The 20,246-nt window shown below is 42.0% G+C and overlaps 2 protein-coding genes across 2 annotated transcripts in view; both read left to right on the plus strand.

Moving 5' to 3' along the window:
• The window catches only part of LOC144829108 (pyrimidine-specific ribonucleoside hydrolase RihA-like), a 103,145-nt gene that overhangs the window by 80,284 nt on the left and 2,615 nt on the right, over positions 1–20,246 (plus strand). The window contains exon 4 of the mRNA XM_078687915.1: positions 895–1,031. Within this exon, the coding sequence (XP_078544041.1) occupies positions 895–1,031 (137 nt within the window). The remainder of the gene's footprint in view (positions 1–894; positions 1,032–20,246) is intronic.
• LOC144829109 (pyrimidine-specific ribonucleoside hydrolase RihA-like) overlaps positions 1–20,246 on the plus strand; it is a 585,216-nt gene that overhangs the window by 80,271 nt on the left and 484,699 nt on the right. The gene's annotated exons all lie outside the window — the stretch shown is intronic.

The following is a 20,246-nucleotide window of genomic DNA, read 5'->3' on the forward strand; positions in this document are numbered from 1 at the left end:
CCACTGAGCATACCTGAGTAAGGTGCATTCTAGGTAACAATCAATCCTATGGGATGTCACAGTGATACTTAGTGGAACTTAATCCTCGTTCATCATGAATAGGCACACTCAAAAAAGCCTGGACATCGGGAACATATTTGCAACATTTATTAAAACTGAAATCCTATTTTAGTGCACATAGTACGAAGAGTAACAACTACAAAAATGAAGATGATACTAGCAATAATACTTAGCAAAAGGCTGAATCATTGAAAATATCATAAAATGATGGTAAAAGTTTCTTTATATCAAGATCCTGCAAATTCATGGAACAGGAATTGGCCACATAGTATTGTCTTTTACCTCTTTGCAAATTGACTCGAGGATCATTCCCTCTCTATGGCTTCAGCAGGTGGATGGCTGTCCCAGGGTCCCATTGCATGCCATCTCTCTCAGAAGTGGCTGGACCGAAGGGGTTAGCAATAGCTTGCCATTTCGCAGGAGCCACAGGAGTTTATGCATTATTGTTCTGCACTCTTTGTTCTTGTCTGGGTTGATTCCAGTGGGATCCTGTCTGCATTACAACCACTTATCTAATCCTCCACAGGGCATAGAGAGCCTATTTTTCATATATGGCGTCATCAGTGGTGATTTTGGAAGGGAACAGACAGGAGGAAGGCATGGAGCTCTGCTGATTCTAAGGGAAGTCTCACACATAATTATAAACACATCCATTGATATACTGAAACATCTTCAATTTCTTCTTAAATTGTAGACAAAAAATGGAAATGTGGCAAAAAAAAACTTGCATTTTGTGTTAGTTGAAAAGTGACTGATTTGTTTAAACTAAAATACTCAACTATGATTTTAGTTTGTTGATTTATAAAAGACAATATTTCCTTTGCATTTTTGTAGCAAGAGGCAACACAACTGCATGTGGAGAGTTCAACTTTGTGGCTGATCCAGAAGCAGCATACATGGTGCTGAGAGATTTCACTTGTCCTACATATATTGCCACATGGGAATATACATGCAGGAGCAAATTATCATGGGTAAGTACTGCTATTGTGGTTAATATCCGGTAGGTCAAGCTTCTCCTTCGCACTGCTAATCAACTGGTGAGTAGGCATCTTCTTGAAGAAGTCTGAAGGTCCTGAATGGTGCATAATAACATGGTGGGCCCAAACTAGCATAGCCTGAGCCAACAACAAATGGGAACTTGACTTTCACAAGTGAAGAAGACATGCACAGCCGACTATATTGGGAAATGATCATATTTAACAAATGTTTGACGATTAATTGAACTTTTAAAAAGAGTGCTTAGTCATGGTATACTCACTTAGTAGATAGGAAGCCAAAATACATGTGAGCTGAATAGATATGGTCAACACAAACATAATGCCAACTGTTAGTATATTGTGCAAGTGATCAACTTCTTACCCAAACCCTCCTTAAGAAAAGCAAGTAGTCAAAATGGAATTCTTGCATCAAGCATAATTTCCATGTTTTAGAATTGATCCGACTTGCAATTTGCATTTGAAGTGAAGAATATCACAACACCGATTTGTTTATCTGAAAAGAAGACATTGTATCTCTAACACAATAACACGTGCTTTGGTTCACAAAAACTAAATATTTCCGCATGTTTAACAGGTTATCTGGACATTAAAAGATGAGGAAGTAAATATATGCCCTTTGCACATTTGTGAGTTTATTTTATATATCCTTGCAAACCTGTCAACATCAACTTTAAGTCTGCTTTCATCAAATGAGCTTTTGCCAAAATCAAAAAGTAAAATTTTTTGAATCAGTTTCTCAAAGAGCACATTTACAACTCAATGCTGAGCAAGGCCCTCTGTTTACTTTATCATGTGACAAAATCTATCTACTTTTGCTGTGCCAAACCAATATATGCACCGCCAAAATATCTAGACAGTGTTTAACATGCTTTCTTAATTTACCTTCACTATTGTCCTTACATTTATGATGTGCAGCTTTCAAGATCAAAGGCTAGTGCCTAGAAACGTGTATCTTTATTCAACAGGTAAAGTTTTGCAGTTTTTTTTATTTCCTCATGTTGTCTGTTGTACATGAGCAAAACAAATAGGCCATGTTACAATGCATGCATTTACAAAGCATGCCATTACAAAGTGGTCATTACAACAATTGTGTTGTTACATCGCATACCATTAAAACACAAGTCGTTACAATGACTTGTTGTAGGGGGCGCCGGAGTTTGGAAAAGTATAATTTAATATTCCAACTACAGTCTTCAGAGTAGGAAAGGAGTTGAATTTCAAATCCAATACCTTCTGTCCCCTACAGCAAGTTGTTGTAACGGCTTGAGTTGTAATGGTATGCAATGTAACAATGCTGTTGTTGTAATGACTGCGTTGTAATGGAATGCATTGTATTGCATTCGTTGTAAACAATGTTTACCGAGCAAAACTGACAGAACAATCCGTTTCATCAAAAATGTGTGCTCTGATTGATAGCTGAGGTCAAAATACTGGCTCAAAACTGCCAACTATGAGTTCCCACAGTGGGAGAGGCTATTAAAGAAATTCGCGCACGAGAATGTACCCCCGGAACATCAAGGTAGGAATCTCAATGGCACTAAATAACGTAGACTCAATATGGGCAAAATACCAACATTTACCTATGTGTACATTTTCTATATGTAACTCCATGTATGTGTACCTTGACAACATATTGATATATTTTCAAGGCACACATATGTGGAATTAAGAATAGTACATCTATACTTCCTCTATATGTGCTTATCTTTTGATATTTTGTCACTGCATATTCAGTGTATAATATTAGTGTATCACAATTTTCCTAGCCTCGATATTCAGTATTGCAATTGTTTGGTTGGTTCATAGCTGGGATATGATTGGGATCTCATATTTTGGAACATGTGGAATCCAAGTGGGATAAAACCCTTTGTCCATTTTGCAGACAAGTTTTAGAAAGGAGACCAGCAGAACAGTGAAGTAGCTAGAAAAAATAAATACCCCTCACTTGGATCCGCATCAAAAAGTACTGCAAGTGAGCCAGTTTCTCCCTAAAAGGGTTATCCTACATATCCTTTCTACGTGCCCGCAACTGTATACGCTGGTTAAAGGCATTGAGCAATTTTTATCACAGGTCACAGGGGACAACATCATCCTTACCACAGAGTTAATGTTGTTAGGTGTGGCAACAGAATATAATAGTATGTACAAAGAATTTCTATTCTTAGCTATGGCTGTTTTAAGATTGATGCTCGCCAGGACATGGCTGGCTAAGACTCCCCCAGCTATGCAGCATTGGCTTGCAACTCTTTTGGCGGTCTACAATCTTGAAAAAGTGATATATGGAAGGAAAGGTAAAAGGGGGAGGGCATTAGGGAAGAAGATTTGGAAACCATTGATGCTGTGGGAAGGGGATAGGGTGGAGGTTTAGTGGAGGGGTGCCAGTAATGTTATGCGTGTAGATCCCGTTTGTTGTGCTACTTGAATATGCGAGCAAATGTTTTCCTTTATAGAGTATATGACTGATTATGCTAAATCATCTTCTTTTTTTGGGGAAATAATGTATTTTGTATGGATAACTAAACAATGTGTGTATTCTTTTTACATTATATGCTGTGCTGTGCTATATGTGACAAAATTTCAATAAAAAATAAGAAATAAGAAAAAAAAAGGGTTATCCTTTCATATTTTCTACCTTTTCTCTTTGCACTCCCTTCGTCTGGCATCCCTTCCTCTAATCCCCCTTTTCATCTCTCCTCTCCTCTCCCTTTCCTGTCTCCTCTCTCTCTCTCTCTCACTTGCCTCTTTCATTTGTACTTCTTCCCTCCTCCTTTTCTTAACCTCCCTTTCTTTTTACTTCTCTCCTGCTTATCCCCTTCCTATTTACTAGTACCCCTTCTCCTCTAATCTTCCACTGCTTGTCTTGCCCAATCTCTCACTTCCAATAACACATTTGTCTCTCTCCTCATCTCCCATTCATCTTTTCTATTCCATTTTTCTGTTCCCCTTTCTCACCTGTAAAGCCTCTTCCAATTTGTCTCTTTTTCTCCATCACACTCCCCCATTTGGCCCTGTCTGTTTTTCCCTCTCATCCTTCTTCTTTCCTTAATCTCTTACCCTCTCCCCTCCCTTCTGGACAGCTGAAATAACAATAAACATGTTTTGGCTAGTGTGTTACCTCTGATTTGTGCCATATGTTTACACATTTGGACTGGAAAGTAATGCAGTTGATCAAACAAAAGATGAAACCATGGCATGTTTGGTATTTTTCCTCCATAAAGGAGAATAGTAATATAAATATTAAATATGAAACTGTCTAGAGAGGTAAAAATGAAGTCCCAACACTTTCTACAGTGAGATATATGCATTTCTGGTGTTACAAAAAAAGTGAGTGACAGTTTCTACAGTCCAAAAAACCTGGTAGTGAAAGAAGTTTTTGGTTTTATTCTTTGTTCTCATTTTCAACTTATTAATTACATAAGTATACTTTTAGTGCTTAAAAAGAGCAGAAATATAATTGGATCCTAAAGGAAATAGGTTTGAAGTATGTAGGTCAATCTTCCACATGGACAAAACACTCCAGCTGATGTACATCATTAAAGGAGTAATGGGAGAAAAAAGGCATCCATGGTCTTGCTCGCTCTCCTGTTAAACACAACTACTTTAAAACATTGGTGCTGGAACAATTTTCAGAGTGGGGTGCTGCCATCAATATTACATCACTAAACTCGTGCAGATTGTGAACAATTCATTGGTCACACAAAGTCCAAGTGTAGAAAATGAGCCATGTCTATTCAGCTAGAAAGTGTTATGGGTCAACTATGTAACTTGATGTGTGTTTAGGATCACACTATTACACATATATTATTAAAGCAATGTGTTGCAGCACACTGTCATTTATAGACAGCACTTCTCCTTTTAAATGGGTGCTTATTCGTGCAGACATTTCACTGATAAAACTATATAGGGAACAAATGCTAATCGTTGGAATTGGGTTACAGCAAATATTTGTCATTTGCGCAACACCAAGTCATTGACGATTTGTGCTGATCCTATTAAAATCATTATTTGCATCACACTTGGAATTAAAGTAAAAACAGACTGTTTTGTGGATTCATGACTGCTAATACATGTTAAACATATGTACACGTTCATGTATAGGTATTTACATTTTGTTGTGTTTCTGAAAAAAAACCTACAGCCTTTCACACCAGCAAGATTGCCAAATGCATTCACTTTTCAAAATTCTCTCTCTTTGCCGTCAAAGAAAAGTAAACGTAAAACTGCATGTTCAAAGAATAAACATTACAGTGTCAGAAGTAGCCTGACATTTCACTTCTGTCATTAAATGTACAGCAAATGTGACAGGATAAAACTAACATTAAATGGCTTGTTCGTTGCCCCTTCACCGTAGGAACTCGAGCATGGTTGTTTTGGCTATAAAACTGTCCTACTTTTACTCCTCAGCACCTATGCTATTAAAACAAAGCAAAGTTGAGACTATGTGGTCTGTCCTATAATGTGCCCCGTGGTTTCTTCTGGGAGACGAACCGGGACTTAGAGCCGTCTGGGGGTTGTATTTTTTAATTTTGTATTTATTTAATGCATTTGTATAACGCGCTGACTTTACCCGAAGGTGTCAGAGCACTGTACAATAGAACCAGTTACGTTACATGAGAGAAATGGAACATGCAAAAATAGCAGGCCACAGAATCAAAACACCGCAGGCAAAAGGAACACAATATCAGATACAGCAAGCAAAGAATGTACAGAAAAAAAATATAAATTAAATATAACAAATTTACAATGACTAAAGAACTTCCTGGTGAGGTCTGGGAAGGAAGGAATTAGTTTTGAAAGTGTCTTTGGAATAGAAGAGATTTGAGGTCCGCTTTGAAGACCTGGATGGAGGTGATGGCACGGAGCAAAGGAGGAAGCGAGTTCCAGATTCTCACCGCATTACCTGAGAACCATTGACCCATCAATTTTTCCCTTTTGAAGGAGGGGGGCTCAAGCAGGAACTTTTCGGCATTCCGAGATGGTTTTGAGCCTCCAGACAATTTCAGTTTGTTCGCCAGATAGCGAGGGGAGGAAGAGTGCAAAGCTTTGTGGGTGATGCACGCCGTTTTGTAAATTTCTCTCCGATGGCTTCCCATCGAGGCTAGAGCTGACAGGATAGGAGTGTTGGGGTCACTTTGTTTGGACCTTGAAATGAAGCGAGCTGCTGAATGGAGGACGGATTTGAGGGGGGAGAGGTGAGATTTGGGAAGGTCAGTCAGAAGAGAATTACAATAATCCAGTCTAGAGAGAACTAGCGATTGGACCAAGGTTTTTAGGTCTTTCTCCGGGAAGGACCGATGAATCCCCCATAGAAGGCACTGATGATAGCGTGCGCTCTTGGCAGTGGAGTTGATGTGTGAGATTAGGTTGAGTCTTTTGTCAAGGATGACACCTAGGGATTTAGCGCAGTTGACAATGATGGGTTTTCTGTTGAGTAAATTCAACTGTTCCATCCAGGAGTGAACAGGAGGCGGGGAGAGAGAGCTACATAGGAGGAGGAATTCAGTTTTGGAGGGATTGAGAATGAGTTGGTGAACTAACATCCAGTTGTGAATAGAGTTGAGAGTAGAGTTGAGTAGTGAGAGGTCTCGAGAGGAAGACTCCTTGAGGTAGATTTGGGTGTCATCCGCATAGAGATGGTAGAGGATTCCAGATTTGCTTAGGAGATTCCCTAATGGTTCCAGAGAGAGATTAAACAGAGTGGGAGCAAGGATAGAACCTTGAGGGACGCCTTGACCAACCACCAGTGGAGACGTGAGACTGTTCGCAATCTTGATCATTTGGGATCTGTCCGAGAGGAATGAGGCAAACCATTTAAGTACTGTGCCTTCCACGCCCATTCTCTGTTGAAGAATATTAAGGAGGGTGTTGTGATTAACAGTGTCAAAGGTTGCAGAGAGGTCAACAAGAATCAGAAGGCACGATTCCCCTGAATCGAGTATATGCAGCGCATCATCGATCACTCGCAGCAGGGCTGTTTCGGTCCTGCAATTTTGAATAAAGCCAGACTGGAACATGTCAAGGAGATTATTGTCCATAATGTGTTGGGAAAGTGGTTTTGCAACACATTTTTCTGTGATCTTTGAAAGAAAAGGGAGATTGATGATAGGGCGGAAGTTATTGAGGTCGCTCGCATCTGCAGAGAGTTTTTTTAGAAGGGGGGTAACCTGTCCTGTTTTGAGGACAACTGGGAGGGATCCTTGACTAAGGAAGAGATTAACTAGCCTGGTCCAGTAGGAGAGAGTATTGGTATAGAAATCAATGGCAATGACACTGGGTATGGGGTCAGAAGAATGGTTGGAGGGTTTGGTTTCGAGGATGCATTTGAGGAGATCATCTTCCGAGATGGCAGCAAAGTTCCGCCAAGTGACTAAGGATTTTCGCTCCTCAATGGGGGTGGGGTGGGTGACCTGTTCCACCAGTGATTTCACCTTTTGATCGAAGAATATAGCAAACTCAGTTGCTTTCTTTGAAGCATCCTCAGGATTGATGGTTTGGGGAGAACAGTTTAGGTTTTTGATGAGGTCGAAAAGTTTTTTGGGTCTGTTTTTAGCTGAATCAAGGAGGGGTCTGAAATGTGATGTTTTTTCCTGGAAGATGTGCTTGTGGTATTTGGATCTTGCTGAACGTAAAAGAGAGAGGTTGGAGGTGGATGGAGATTGTCTCCAATGTGTCTCCAAGATTTTAAGGTTTTTCCTTTCGTCATAGAGAGCTTTATTGACCCAAGGAGCTGAGGGGGTGGATCTTTTCCTTTTGCTTTGGTGTGGAGCAACCTTGTCGATTTCGACTGCAAGGATTGAAAGGCAATGGGGAGTGTGATCATTGACATCCATACAGGGGGCTAGACTAGGAAGTGAACGCATAGCAGAATCACATAGAGTCTCCAGGTCAATGGTTTTTGTGTTGCGTAACCAAGTAGAGTCCCTTTTAGGTTGGCCGAAGTTATAATGTGAGAGAGGTGAAAATGGAAGGGAATGAGGAAATGGTCTGACCAGTCTACATGGATAGGGGGAGCAATGGTAAGCTGGTCTGATTTAGAAATAACAAGGTCCAGAATTGAGCCCTTGGCGTGTGTAATTTCCGAGCAGTGTTGGACAAGATTGTTAGCTGAGAGAAAGGTTGCAAGCTTGTTGGAAGCCGAGTCTTCCACTGAGCCCCAGTCTAGATTGAAACCACCTAGAAAGATCTACTTGTCGCTTTGTGAATATTGGTCCTAATGAAGTCGATGAGTTCCTCCATGAAGGAAGAGCAATTAACGGGAGGGTGGTAGATGGCATGGAACCTGAAGGGTGAGCCGTGATGAACTTGGAGTTCTAGGGAAAGGCATTCAAATGTGCGGAAGAGGATGGTGGGAAAGGCTTTGATTTGAAGGGAGTTTCTGAAGATAATCGCAACAGCTCCCCTGATCTTGTCTGTTCTGTCATTTCTGAGGATAGAGGAGTAGGCAGTAGGTATCAAAAGATCAAATAAAGTGTGAGAGGAGTCATTAAACCAGGTCTCAGTGAGAAAGAGCATGTCGAGATTGTGGTGGGTGATAGTGTCAGAGATTTCCAGTTTGTGTTTGGTTGCAGATCTGCAGTTATGGAGCATACAATGTAGCTCAGACGCAACTGTTTTGGATATGTGAGTGTCTGGACTGATAGGGGAGATAGGGATTAGATTCTTGAATGAGGGTGCCCCTTGAGGGGGAGGCTGATAAGTTTTGATGGAAGAGATGGTCTGAATGGCGAATTGAGTAGAATTGTTAGGAGAGGAGAGTGGAGGTAAATTGATGTTGGTAGTCTTGTAGCTAGCTAGTAAGTTGGTGATGTCTGTGGAGGGCAGACTGTGGTTGGCTTTATTTGGGCGCGGGAGCAAGGAACTCCTCTGGAGGTTATTCGGGGAGGGGGATATCTTAGCACTTAAGAGTGAAATGGACACTTCAAGCTGGGAAATGGAAGAGATGAGAGAATCAAGTTTAGTTTCCATGGAGAGGTGGGCTGAGCACGGAATGAAGGGTGGCTCAATGGTTAAGGGAGGGAGTGGACTAGGCGAAGGAAGACAGGGGGATGTGGGGGAGCGGGGAGAGTGTTGGGGTGCGAGGGTCAGAGGTGGGGGAGGAAGTGAAGTAGGCGAAGGAGGACTGGGGGCTGTGGGGGACTGGGGAGAGTGATGTGATGCAAGGGTCAGAGAGGGGAAAGATGGTGGTAGAAAGGAGAGGATGGAGTTACAGTGATATTTTTACTGGTGTTGAGCAGAGGTGAAGAATAGAGATCATACGTAGGAGGAGAAAATTAAGAAGTAGAAATGGAGGGCGAGAGGTGGAGGGGGAGGGGAGGGGGGTTATGGGAAAGCCATGTATACGGTAAGATGAGAGGCGAAGGGGCGGTACAGGGAGGTCAAAGGAAGGCCACAGGAATGGGCAGAAGAGAGAGGGTGCTGGCCAGGTACCATGGGTAATGAAAGGTGAATGTAGGGGTACATGCACCAGGCAGAGTGGTGGGGTTTAGCTACATGGTGTTTTTAGCCTCATTTGGTATCTCCCTTTGGTCCTGATCTGACCATACTCCTCTTGGTTTTATTCTCACTCAGTATTTTTGGGTACACAACTGTGAAGCCCCAAGTCACTGCCTGTATTCCTCGCACTTCCGCTGTAATTACAGGGGACTCTGAGAGCTGTGGTGGCAGTTACTAACTAGATGTACAAGGCCTCCCGCTGTACTGAGCCTGTACTACAGCCTGGGGCTCAGAGTGACTGTGTGCTCCGGCACCAGAGGCAGCGCCGCCGCCGGTGCCAGGTGGGGGGAGTTCGTGTCTGCCAGTAGGTCTCCAGGTCGGGTGGAATGCGTTGCCTCTGCTGCAAGGGCTCAGTAATTTAGCCCCTCGCTGCACCTATATCCTCAGCAGGAGGGTGGGTGAATAAGCATCACCGCAGCGGCACTAGGGGCAAGGAGGGATTGGCCCCCTCTTGCGCAGGCCCCGCGCCTGCCCCCGCACTCACCTCAAGGCCGCAGGGCTCTGCAGTCTCGTCTTCCCACGGAGTCCACCTGGATATTTCCAGCCCCTCTGTGTCCGGAGGCCGCAACCAGTCACCAGCCCGTGGGGATCCGCTCCACGGGGTCCAGGAACGCCGATCCTCATGTAGCAGCAGGAAACCCAGTCTCTGGTGCGCGGCTCAGATAAGCCGCGGCCGCTTGCGGTCCCCTGGTCCTGTCTGATTCAGCTGTTTTCCAGGTCGGACTCCGCTGCACTCTGCGTCGGGTTGTCCGGGTAGTTCACATTGGTGTCTGGGGATATTCCCAATGCTTTTTAGGCGATTGTCAGGATGTTTCACCCTCGTGGGTCCAGATCTTGACCGGATCACATCCGCCATCTGAGGTGGGCGGGGGTGCACTAAGAGTTCCGATGTGAAGCGAATGTGTTTAAAACAGCTCTGTATGCTTGCAGTAACTAAAAACTACATTTCGTTTTCCTAAACCAATCCCTGCACAGTATAACCCAGGCAACCGTTAGTCCCTTTCACAAAGTCTGGTTCTCACCTTCACCATGCAAATGGTTAAGAGTTTAAATCAAACATTACGCTCACGTCCCCCGCCGTGTCCTGCCGGAGCATAGCGCTGTTGGAGGACGTGTCAAGTAAGGAGGGCTCGCTAACAAACCTAACCCTACTTTAATCCACCCTACCCTGGGCACATTGGTAGTCAAACATCCAAATGGACAGCAGCAGATCGGGAGAAATAGAAGGCATAGAATGGGAAAAGGCATTAACATCCTCTAGATATAGTCAAGTAAATGAGCTTTAAAGAAGCGTAAATCTACATCCTACACAGAATGTACCATACGTGCTCTAGGTCAAAGGTAATGTTTAGATCAGACATAGAGCCCTACCTTAGATTATGTGGCTAGGTGGACATCTTCTTTCATACAACGTGGCTTTACCATCAAATAAAGACATTCTGAAACATTGTAAATGGTTATCTCATTCAACATTGAACAGAATGTACCTCAGAAGCTAAATGAATGTTGTTGGCATGATTCTAGGATGTTGTGCTTCCTGACATGAATTAACTGCATATTATACAATTTAGGGTTGATGGTTTCCCGTAGAGGCAAAGTGAGTACCTTGGGTACCTCTGAATGCCAAATACTGGCAAGGTGGCATTCTAACATGGACTTGTGTATGCAAGTAACAACATTGGTGTGTGAAGGGTGTCTTAAGAAGCACAACAACACATGGGGACCACAGATGACATATAGGAAAGTTATAAGAGAGTGTGTGCGTGGACAGACTTCAGATGCCTCGCCGAGGTTAAGGAATTAAAAGGAGGATGGCTAGATCCCTATTGCATAAAACACTTAGGACCTGATTAACAAAGGTAAGCTTTCTTGTTTGTGTAAGTTTACGCTTTTTCAGTATTTACAAAACTGCATTTAAATAATAGGTTTATGAGTGCTGAGACTCCGCAGCCAGGGCTGAGAATTTCGCTCTTAAAAGATAGGACAGGCCTATCTTTTTCTGTGCAGAGTACTCCGCCCCGATCGCGGAGTCTCCACACTTGTAAACTTACTATTAAAGTGCACTTTTATGAATAGTGAAAAAGCTTAAACTTATACAAACACATAAGTTTACCTTTGTGAATTAGGCCCTTACTTCGGCTATACATTTATATGATCATCACGATAGAGGGTCTTTTACTCTGCCCAGATGTTGGGAGCCAGGAGTAGATGTTTTGATTTGGCAGTCATTGTGTGCTTCCACAAAAAAATGCTTGCACTCCTCTGCTGTGATTATTTTGTTTATTTATACATCTGCCTTATGTTTATGGTCACACATATGACACTAGAATGCTATTAAAGTGTCTTAGATAACGATATAATTTTGTAGTGTTTTTCTCTGGCAGTAGCATGGATTTTTAGGTCTGGCTTGACAGTGCAACTGTCGCCCGACCTTCTAACCTACACTAATGTTATTCAACTGTTCTTTGCTCCCCCACAAATACATACAGATTCCCATGCTATTTACTTGTAATGCTTCACATTACCATACAACAGTCCTTTAAAGCTAGACCTATTGGCATTGCCAATGTTTGTTGAACATGAGAATGCATTTCCCATGCATTTCCCATTAAAAATAGAGTAAAAAACACAAGAGCATTACACAGCATCCGCTCACGTTGTGGTCATTTGGGTGTTTCCTGTGTAATTGCTGTGCATGTTTGCTCTGAATTGCGCTTAACTACGCATCATAGCATAAAAGCATTTTGTGGTACAAGCGTAACATGAAATTGTTAAAATGATGTTATATTATGACAGCATTATTCAGATTTCACAAGGGCCTAAATATAACTGCATTAATTATCCATGTGCGCTAAGTTCCTGTTAAAGCATACATGGGTTGCTGAAATAAATGTAATGTTTAAAAAAAAATAAACTTGTCCAATCGATTTCTGGTATCAAATCACAAAACAAATGTCAAAGAAGAAATCAATGTACTGCTGGAAAGGTTAGCGGGATTGAACATTACCGAAAAATTAAGGCTTAGAAAGGCTAATTACACTGCATCAGATTCATGCGACATATAGCGCGGTCCAATATGGCCCATTCCTTTCCTTTTCCATTGTGCTGGCGCCGTTTTGTCAACCTAGAGCCAATTAAGGCACCCTTGCACTATGGTGCAAGGGTGCCTGTATTCTAATCAGGATTATTTTTGTGCAGGAAGGGCGCACCTTTCTGCACAAAAACAATCCTGAGAAGCTTTTTTCTTCTCAATATGTGTTCTGCACAATGCAGCACACTTAGAAAGAGGAAAAAGCGAGGCGAAATAAAATAATCGTTCCTTGTGGCACTACCCCTGAGGAGGCGTGTCTTTTTGGCGCATTGCCAGGTTTACAACGCCTTGTAAATCTGGGCATGCATCAAAGAGCATGGGAGTTGCTTGCGAGCACCCATGCAATGCCCATGGAAAGCCTTCACAGGGCCCTGTAACGCAACGCAGCAATTTGAGCTGCATTGCTTACTCCATATTTTTGAATTCATTCAAAGCCAAGCAAAGAGTCTTTGCGTGGCTTCCAAAGAATGATTTAAGGTTTGAGCGACACAAACCTGTGTCATAAATGTGTCATAAACAACCAAGGAGTGACTCAGTGGAACATAAAAATACGTGTAACAAAAAAGAAATATATGTGTGTGTCAGGTTATGCAGAGGCCCCTACCCGATTAAGGTAACTACAAGATTTCGGAAATTGCAATCTTAATAACCAGGAGGTAGCAACCCAGAGAATTGGGGTGATTACGCCTAACTGGGAAGGGCAAGTAAACCTCTATGTTAAAAGGACCCTCACTCACCACTAGTTGGTGACATGCTTCATCATTGGGTCCCCGCTGGGGTGGCCGAATGCCCCCCCAGCATGCTACAATGCCTGATTTACAGCGGAGCGGGTTGGTGGTGAGTGTAACAGTGGTATAACTCAGAAAATGTGCAGAATAAGTGAGTGCAGAATTAAAAAATACACGGTTGATACCCAAACAAAATATTTAATGTGGGCCACCCTGTATTGAGGTTAAAAACGTGGAAGGCGGACAAAACTAGGTTCTGAATTAGGAGACCTGTGTCCTTAATTAAGATATAAGGTCAACATGTTTCTGCTGTGAAAATGCAGGATCGCACAGCATTCGTCAGGACCACAGACAAATTGCACTCCGGTGGTATGTACGCGCTAAGGCACACCCTACCGTGAGGCACTTAGTGTGAAAAATGAGAAAAAAATATATATATAGTGAAATTACTCACGGATATTGCCCATGCCGGCCCGCTGTGGATCACAGCAGCCAAAGTTACCTTAGAGGAAGGAAAGGAACACACTGACACATAAACATACATACCAACATGTAATCCATTTGTGCAACATGTGGCGAGGCGACGAGAGAGATATCGCATCGCCTCTGTATCCTTAGCACCCTGATGCAGTGGTGGGATATAGTCCCTTTATGATTAGGAATTAAATACAAAGGGTTGTCTTATTTCAGAGTACAAAACAAGACTGTTCATTTTAGAATAGTGGAACCAAAGAAACAAGGTTCCTGGAACGCAGTAGATTTATTTAAATCAGCGTATCCCAGGCTTAACTTTAGAGAGAGGCTGAGAATTCCTTACCCCTCCATAATTTGTACTTAAGCCGGGTATGGAAACAAAAGTTTATTTGAAGAATAATGCAGAGACTTATGAACGGCAATGGGGGCCTCACTATGTGGATCCCCGGGTGACAACATGCTTTTAGAAAAAACAAGAATCGTTTTGCGCCTCAGCAGGCGGTTGAACGCACTTACAGATAGAAGAAAGGAAATTTACTTCCTGGGTCAGGACGGCGCGGGCACTGTTCACGCGGTGCGAAATCTAGTATGCAAGGAGGAAAGCAAGAAGTTACCATTCCCTCCATAGTCAAAACGTTCTTTGGAGCCAAAGAAAACCGCACGGTGGAAAAGCGGTTCAGGAACTTACTTTCTCACTCGCGGCTCCCCGCCCAAGACCTACACTTCAGGACCGCCGTCCGCCCGGAGGTAAAGGAAAACACCAGGCGAGCTCTATTAATCACCAGGACTGTTCCGGCCTTGTGACCCCAGCGTGCCCGGACGTGAGGGGGCGTGGCACCATGCGAGGCTCGGAGCAGGAGGTGAATCCTTAAAGAGACAAAGCTCCTAATGTGACCCCGACGGAGAAACGGTTCGAGACCCCGTTCCGCCTCGATGATGTGAAAACTCATAAAAGGGAAAACAAGCCAACCCGGAGCTTAATATAATGAATCCCAGTGAAGGAGTCTAAAATTATGAACCAGAACATTGATCAGTAACCTAGACGAGTATATTACTTGGAATGGGGATGTCTGACTAATGGGAGGCTATGTTGTGTTTACTGAAACAGTTAGATAGACAGCCGGTATCTCAGTGCCCTTAATAAGTGCTGGAGTAGTATATTCGGCCAAGTGGATCAATTGATGCAAATCAAAGTGTCATAACCCGAATACTATTTAGAACAACAGGACCCGCAGGGACAGACTCACTAGTAGTAGTGATGTCAGCTGGTATCATCAGCGCCTCAACACTGAACCCCACGGGATATCATCATTAAGTCCGATTTTATTGGTGGACAGATGATAAATCCACCGTTGCTCTTTTTCAAACAACTTCGCTTCAAGTCCAGTTGCCAGATGTTCTAAAATTGTCCAACGCATGTCGTTCGGGTTATGATGTTTTTCCACAAAGTGGGCAGTCATCTTGGTTGTCGATTTCCGGCAGCGAATATTGCTGCGATGTTCTCCTATTCTCAATTTGATGCGCCTGGACGTCATGCCAATATACTGTAGACCACAGGGGCATGTTATTAGATAAATAACATTGGCCGTGTTACAATTCGTGTGGCAACGCTGGTCCCAACGTTGCCCGTTAGTCAGATTCAATGATTTAGTGTGGGTGGTAAGGTGACATATGTTGCAATTCCCACAGGGGAAATGGCCAGTGACAGCTGGTAGGCCCCAAGCATTCAACACAGTGGCGGCTGGCTTACTTGTTGTCAGGTCCCTGGGGCGCGTGTGGACTAAAGAGTCTTTCAAGCTTGTGGCTCTTTTATATGAAAAGAGTGGTTTCTCCCACTTGTGTCTGTTACTGGTTATAATCTTCCAGTGTTTGGAGATACTCCTACTAACCGCATTGGACAATGAGTTATATGTTGTGACACATGTTAGTGGGATCTCAGCATAAATGTGTCATCCAATATTTTGCATTGCTGTGTGACCACCCTACGCATTTCCAGTGTAAACATTGCTTAAAGTCCTCGACGTGCAGAAGTACTGTTTGCAAGAACTCCCCACCTTGGTAATAGTTATGATGTCCCGTGCTGGCCTCTATCCTAGTATTCACACGTTTTTGAATGAGTTGCATTCCTACTCCTGTCTCGTTATTATTCCAGATGGAGTGTTAAGGCTTTAGGCATTCCTCAGACCACAAAGGGAAAGCCGGTCACAACGCTATGCAAAACGTTGTGCTGTGATCATCCTTTTCAGGCCCATGAATTTGAAAGGACAGTAAAGGTGAGAAGAGGTGAATGAGAATCGGAATTATTAATGTGAAAAGAGTTAAGAAGTGGAGAATATAGGCCTGATATTGCATTCATAAATCACACGCAGTGCAATGCTGCTGCTGTTTTATATTTAAATACCACAGTACCTCATTTCATGTAAATCTGGTCTCACAGACACCAACGGCCTCCAACTCTTCACTTGCAGTCACTCATCTGAGCTTTTCCTAATGTGTTTCTGGATCTAATCCTGCAAACAGCAGGCTTTTCACAGTCCACTGTAAAAGGTGATTCAACTTACTGAACGATACCAGCTGCTGTCACGGGGTCAGTGTAGGCCACCAATAGCTTTTGACATACATTTGCATGCATGAAGGATAAAATTCTCCGAATCTGCGTTGCTTACATTTCAACTAGAATAAACAATTGTGGCCTGAAAGGGATTGCAACATAGCCACATGGGAGCTGTTAATATATACACAGAACAACTTCCTTGTTTAGGGAGAGGATCACTCAGTTGACTCTGAGAGGTCACTACATGCCGGAATTCCAGCTCAGCTGATTCCTGTGTAGCAACACGAGGGATGTTTTGCTCTACACCAAGACGGACAGCCTGATCACACTTGCCTGCAGGTAATGGGGAGTTAGACAGCCTGTACAGGGATTTAGCACCTCACCCACCCTAGGCAAGGCCAGGTTAGGGAGCGCTAGGGAGGTGTACACTCTGTACAGCACTTATATGCCGGCATATATACGCTGTCTTAGCACAATGGTGGAAATGTTCATCTTTTTCACTATTCTGGTAATGCTAATTACGCTAATGTGTTCCATTCTATTGCTTATCGCAGCACACGTATTTTATACAAGAATCATAATGCTTCAATAAATGTTGAAACGCCTTGCTGAGTATTTCTTGTGTATTTCTTTGGGTATGGATAAGAGTCCAAATAAAAAGATTCTAGATCTGTTACCACAACTTCCTTTGGAGATCAGGGTTGTCACATTCTTAGGTTGCACACACATTTGCAACCCTGTAAAGTTAGGGGTGCAGATGGTGCATGTGGGCTAGCAGGGATACAAGCCAACATACTCAGTGAGTGTGCACAGAATCAGTCTGGCACAATCCTGACATTCATGTTGTCTGACAAACGCACAGTTTTACTGATGAGGTACAAGCTGTACGACAATGCTGAACATTATAAGGAAACGAAAAACCTTTAGCGCTGAATTGCCAAGATTTTACAAATTCATGAACTAATAACTTACTAGAGCATTAACAGTTAATGTCAACTATTAGTGCTGTGGTTGACCAGCCTCAGAAATGATCCTTCCCAGGGCAGCTAGGAGAATAACTTACTCATTATGTGCGTGCTGATTGAAGGGCCATATGTACAAAATAATTTTTGCAGTTGGAAATGGCCAATTTGCAGAATCAGGTCCTTTCCGACTAGTAAAATGATTTAATATATGCACACAGCACAAATTGCGATTTGGTAACATGTTACTGAATCGCAATGTGTGTTTAGTGTTCCGGTATTCGGAAGGGATCTGTTTAGGACGTCTGTTCCAAATACAGAATTGCAGTGCAATGTATGAATGATTTGCAATCGAATTACAGTTGAAAAACATGTATTTTTTATCGACACCTCAAGGGTGGTGGTGAACATTCGCAAATGTCAAGGGGTCCCCATGGGGCGCCTTCCCCTTTGTTAACAGTGAGAAAAATATTTATTAAGAGCAAGCAGTGGTCCTGTATGGAAAACAGGCTGCATTTCAAAAAAGGAAAGATTGCTTTATTAAAAAGCAATCACAGACATGGTGGTCTGCAAACCTCAGAAGGCTACCATCCCTATGATGGCTGTAATTACTAATGGGTTAGACATTGCGGCCGACCTCATTAATATTCATGAGGTAGTTCTATTGCAACCCCATTAGGAATCGCTATTTACAACTTGCATACTTTTTGCTCATTAGGAATTCTGACTTCCTAATTACGATTCGTAAAGTATCACAATTAGAAAATCACAATTTCTAAGTTCTGTAAATGTGGGCCGAAGTCTTCAAATGAGTTGACATGATTTCTTCAGTACAAAATCATGAATATTTTGCTATAGCACTTATCAATTTCTGACCCATTCTTCTGTCTTTTGCACACATCAAAGACCACATGCTAGCCAAAGTTAACAAAAATGTCTGCAACTGAACCAAAATAGCAATTTGTACAGAACCACAAATTAGCGATTCCTTAGAACTACAGGTTATTCTGGTTGAATGGCTATTTTACAACCTAATCTTCTGATTCTGGATCTCAAAGCACTAGCCTTTGCTGTTTGCTAAAATGTGCTATCACTGTTTTAGCAACATCTCAAACATATTCGTGCATCTCACCCATAATCTATTTTTATAGATAGAGTGGGATGTTTTCCCCAAAAGTATAGAGGTCACTAAAAATTTCCCATGCTTACATTCCGTAACTTTTGACTTCGATGATGAGGCTAATATGGATTTGATTTATGAGTCTTCACTAGAAAATTGGGCTGCTGCATCTTAATTAAAAAAGTGATTTATAGAAACACAAACAAACATCTACTAAATTGGCATATTGTTCTCTAGCAATTGGTTGGCCAGACTAATTAAATTATGTGAATATGAAAACCACTGCTTAGACCCAGGACACGAGTAGTCTCTGATATCTCAGACTATACGATGCAGTTAAAATGTTCTTTTTATTGGGCCCTAGTAATTATGGCTCTGAGATATCTAATGTGGATTTCACAGCAGAGACTACAACAATTTGAGTCAGAAGACTGTTCCATGCTCAAACAGACTGCAAACTATCTTTAAGTAGGAGCAAGGGATAGTAAAGTTATTGATGTAGCAGTCAACAAAACTAAAGTTACAGCTCAGGGAGAAGATATTAATGTACTATGTAACCAATGACGTATAGCAAAACACTTCTGGAAAAAGGCAACCAACTAACTCTCTGGCCAGAGAGATGCTTTTTGTCAGGATTATGTACTGAATCCATTAACAATTTATTTTGTACATCCATGTATGAGTGGACATTCAGGCAAAACCAAAAGTTTGAATATGGCTAACAAAGAAGTGGCTCAAACAGATGAACTCACCAAAGAACAAAAATATTCCACTACAACGTTTTGGCTTCACCTTTGCCAGGTAGTACAGGATTGTTTTCTCATTGGCCGCACAGCTGACTCTGCTGGAATTTCACAAAGTATCTCGAATTAAGATTCCATTAGGAATGTGGAATCGGTGCAGTCATGAGATCTCTTGAGATATGATTTAATCAGGTATTATTGTCAGTGATGTTCAGTCTATCAGGATGTAATGATTTTAAACTTACATCCACAAGTTTTCTCTGGAGTCCAGACGTTCTTCCTTTAAAACATATTCCAAAAAGAAAATCATGAAATCTGATAGCAAATGGTCCACAAGTTTAAAGTGATTAGCTAAAGGATTGTCAATGTCCTTATTAATTTATTGTTGATTCTTGAATTATGTATGATGGTCATTCAGTGTATGGCCTACATATTTTTTTTACATCTATGATGTTGGCATTGAGTCACATAAGTAATGCATGGTGATCCACATGTAAATTGCTGTCTTATGCCATAGGTTCTTTTGTAACAGAACTTGTTACTGATGATGCTTGTGAAAGTTGCTTATATGAGATGCACCATTTAAAATCACAGCAAAGACCCCTTATTTGTTGTAGCTTGCTGAGGACATCACTCACAGTAAGAACTTGTAATTTGGGAGCTCTGTGCTAAGCAATGACAGGCGGTTTTGAAAAAACCTTATGCAATTTTTCACAGGTAAATATTAAGAGAAATGTATTTCTCATTATGTTTTTGTAGTTAGGAGCTAATGGATGATAGTTAACCATTAATAAGATTATGTCACTTTTGTTTCTGCTGTTGGTATTCCAAATACGTGCTTTCATGGACAACTGCAAAGACTTGTCAATTTGTTACTGTTTGAAATGTAGAGAATAGCCTCAAATTTTAAATAATTTAGCAAGCTCCCGTAGATGTTCTTTAGAAATGTCCTCTTTGCTACACATGTGTCTTATTCTGAGTGTACTGCTGTAGATGATGCTGAAGTTAGAGTGGTGTGGATGA

This window comes from Lissotriton helveticus, chromosome 4_1 (genome assembly GCF_964261635.1).
Source record: "Lissotriton helveticus chromosome 4_1, aLisHel1.1, whole genome shotgun sequence".
Taxonomy (NCBI): domain Eukaryota; kingdom Metazoa; phylum Chordata; class Amphibia; order Caudata; family Salamandridae; genus Lissotriton; species Lissotriton helveticus.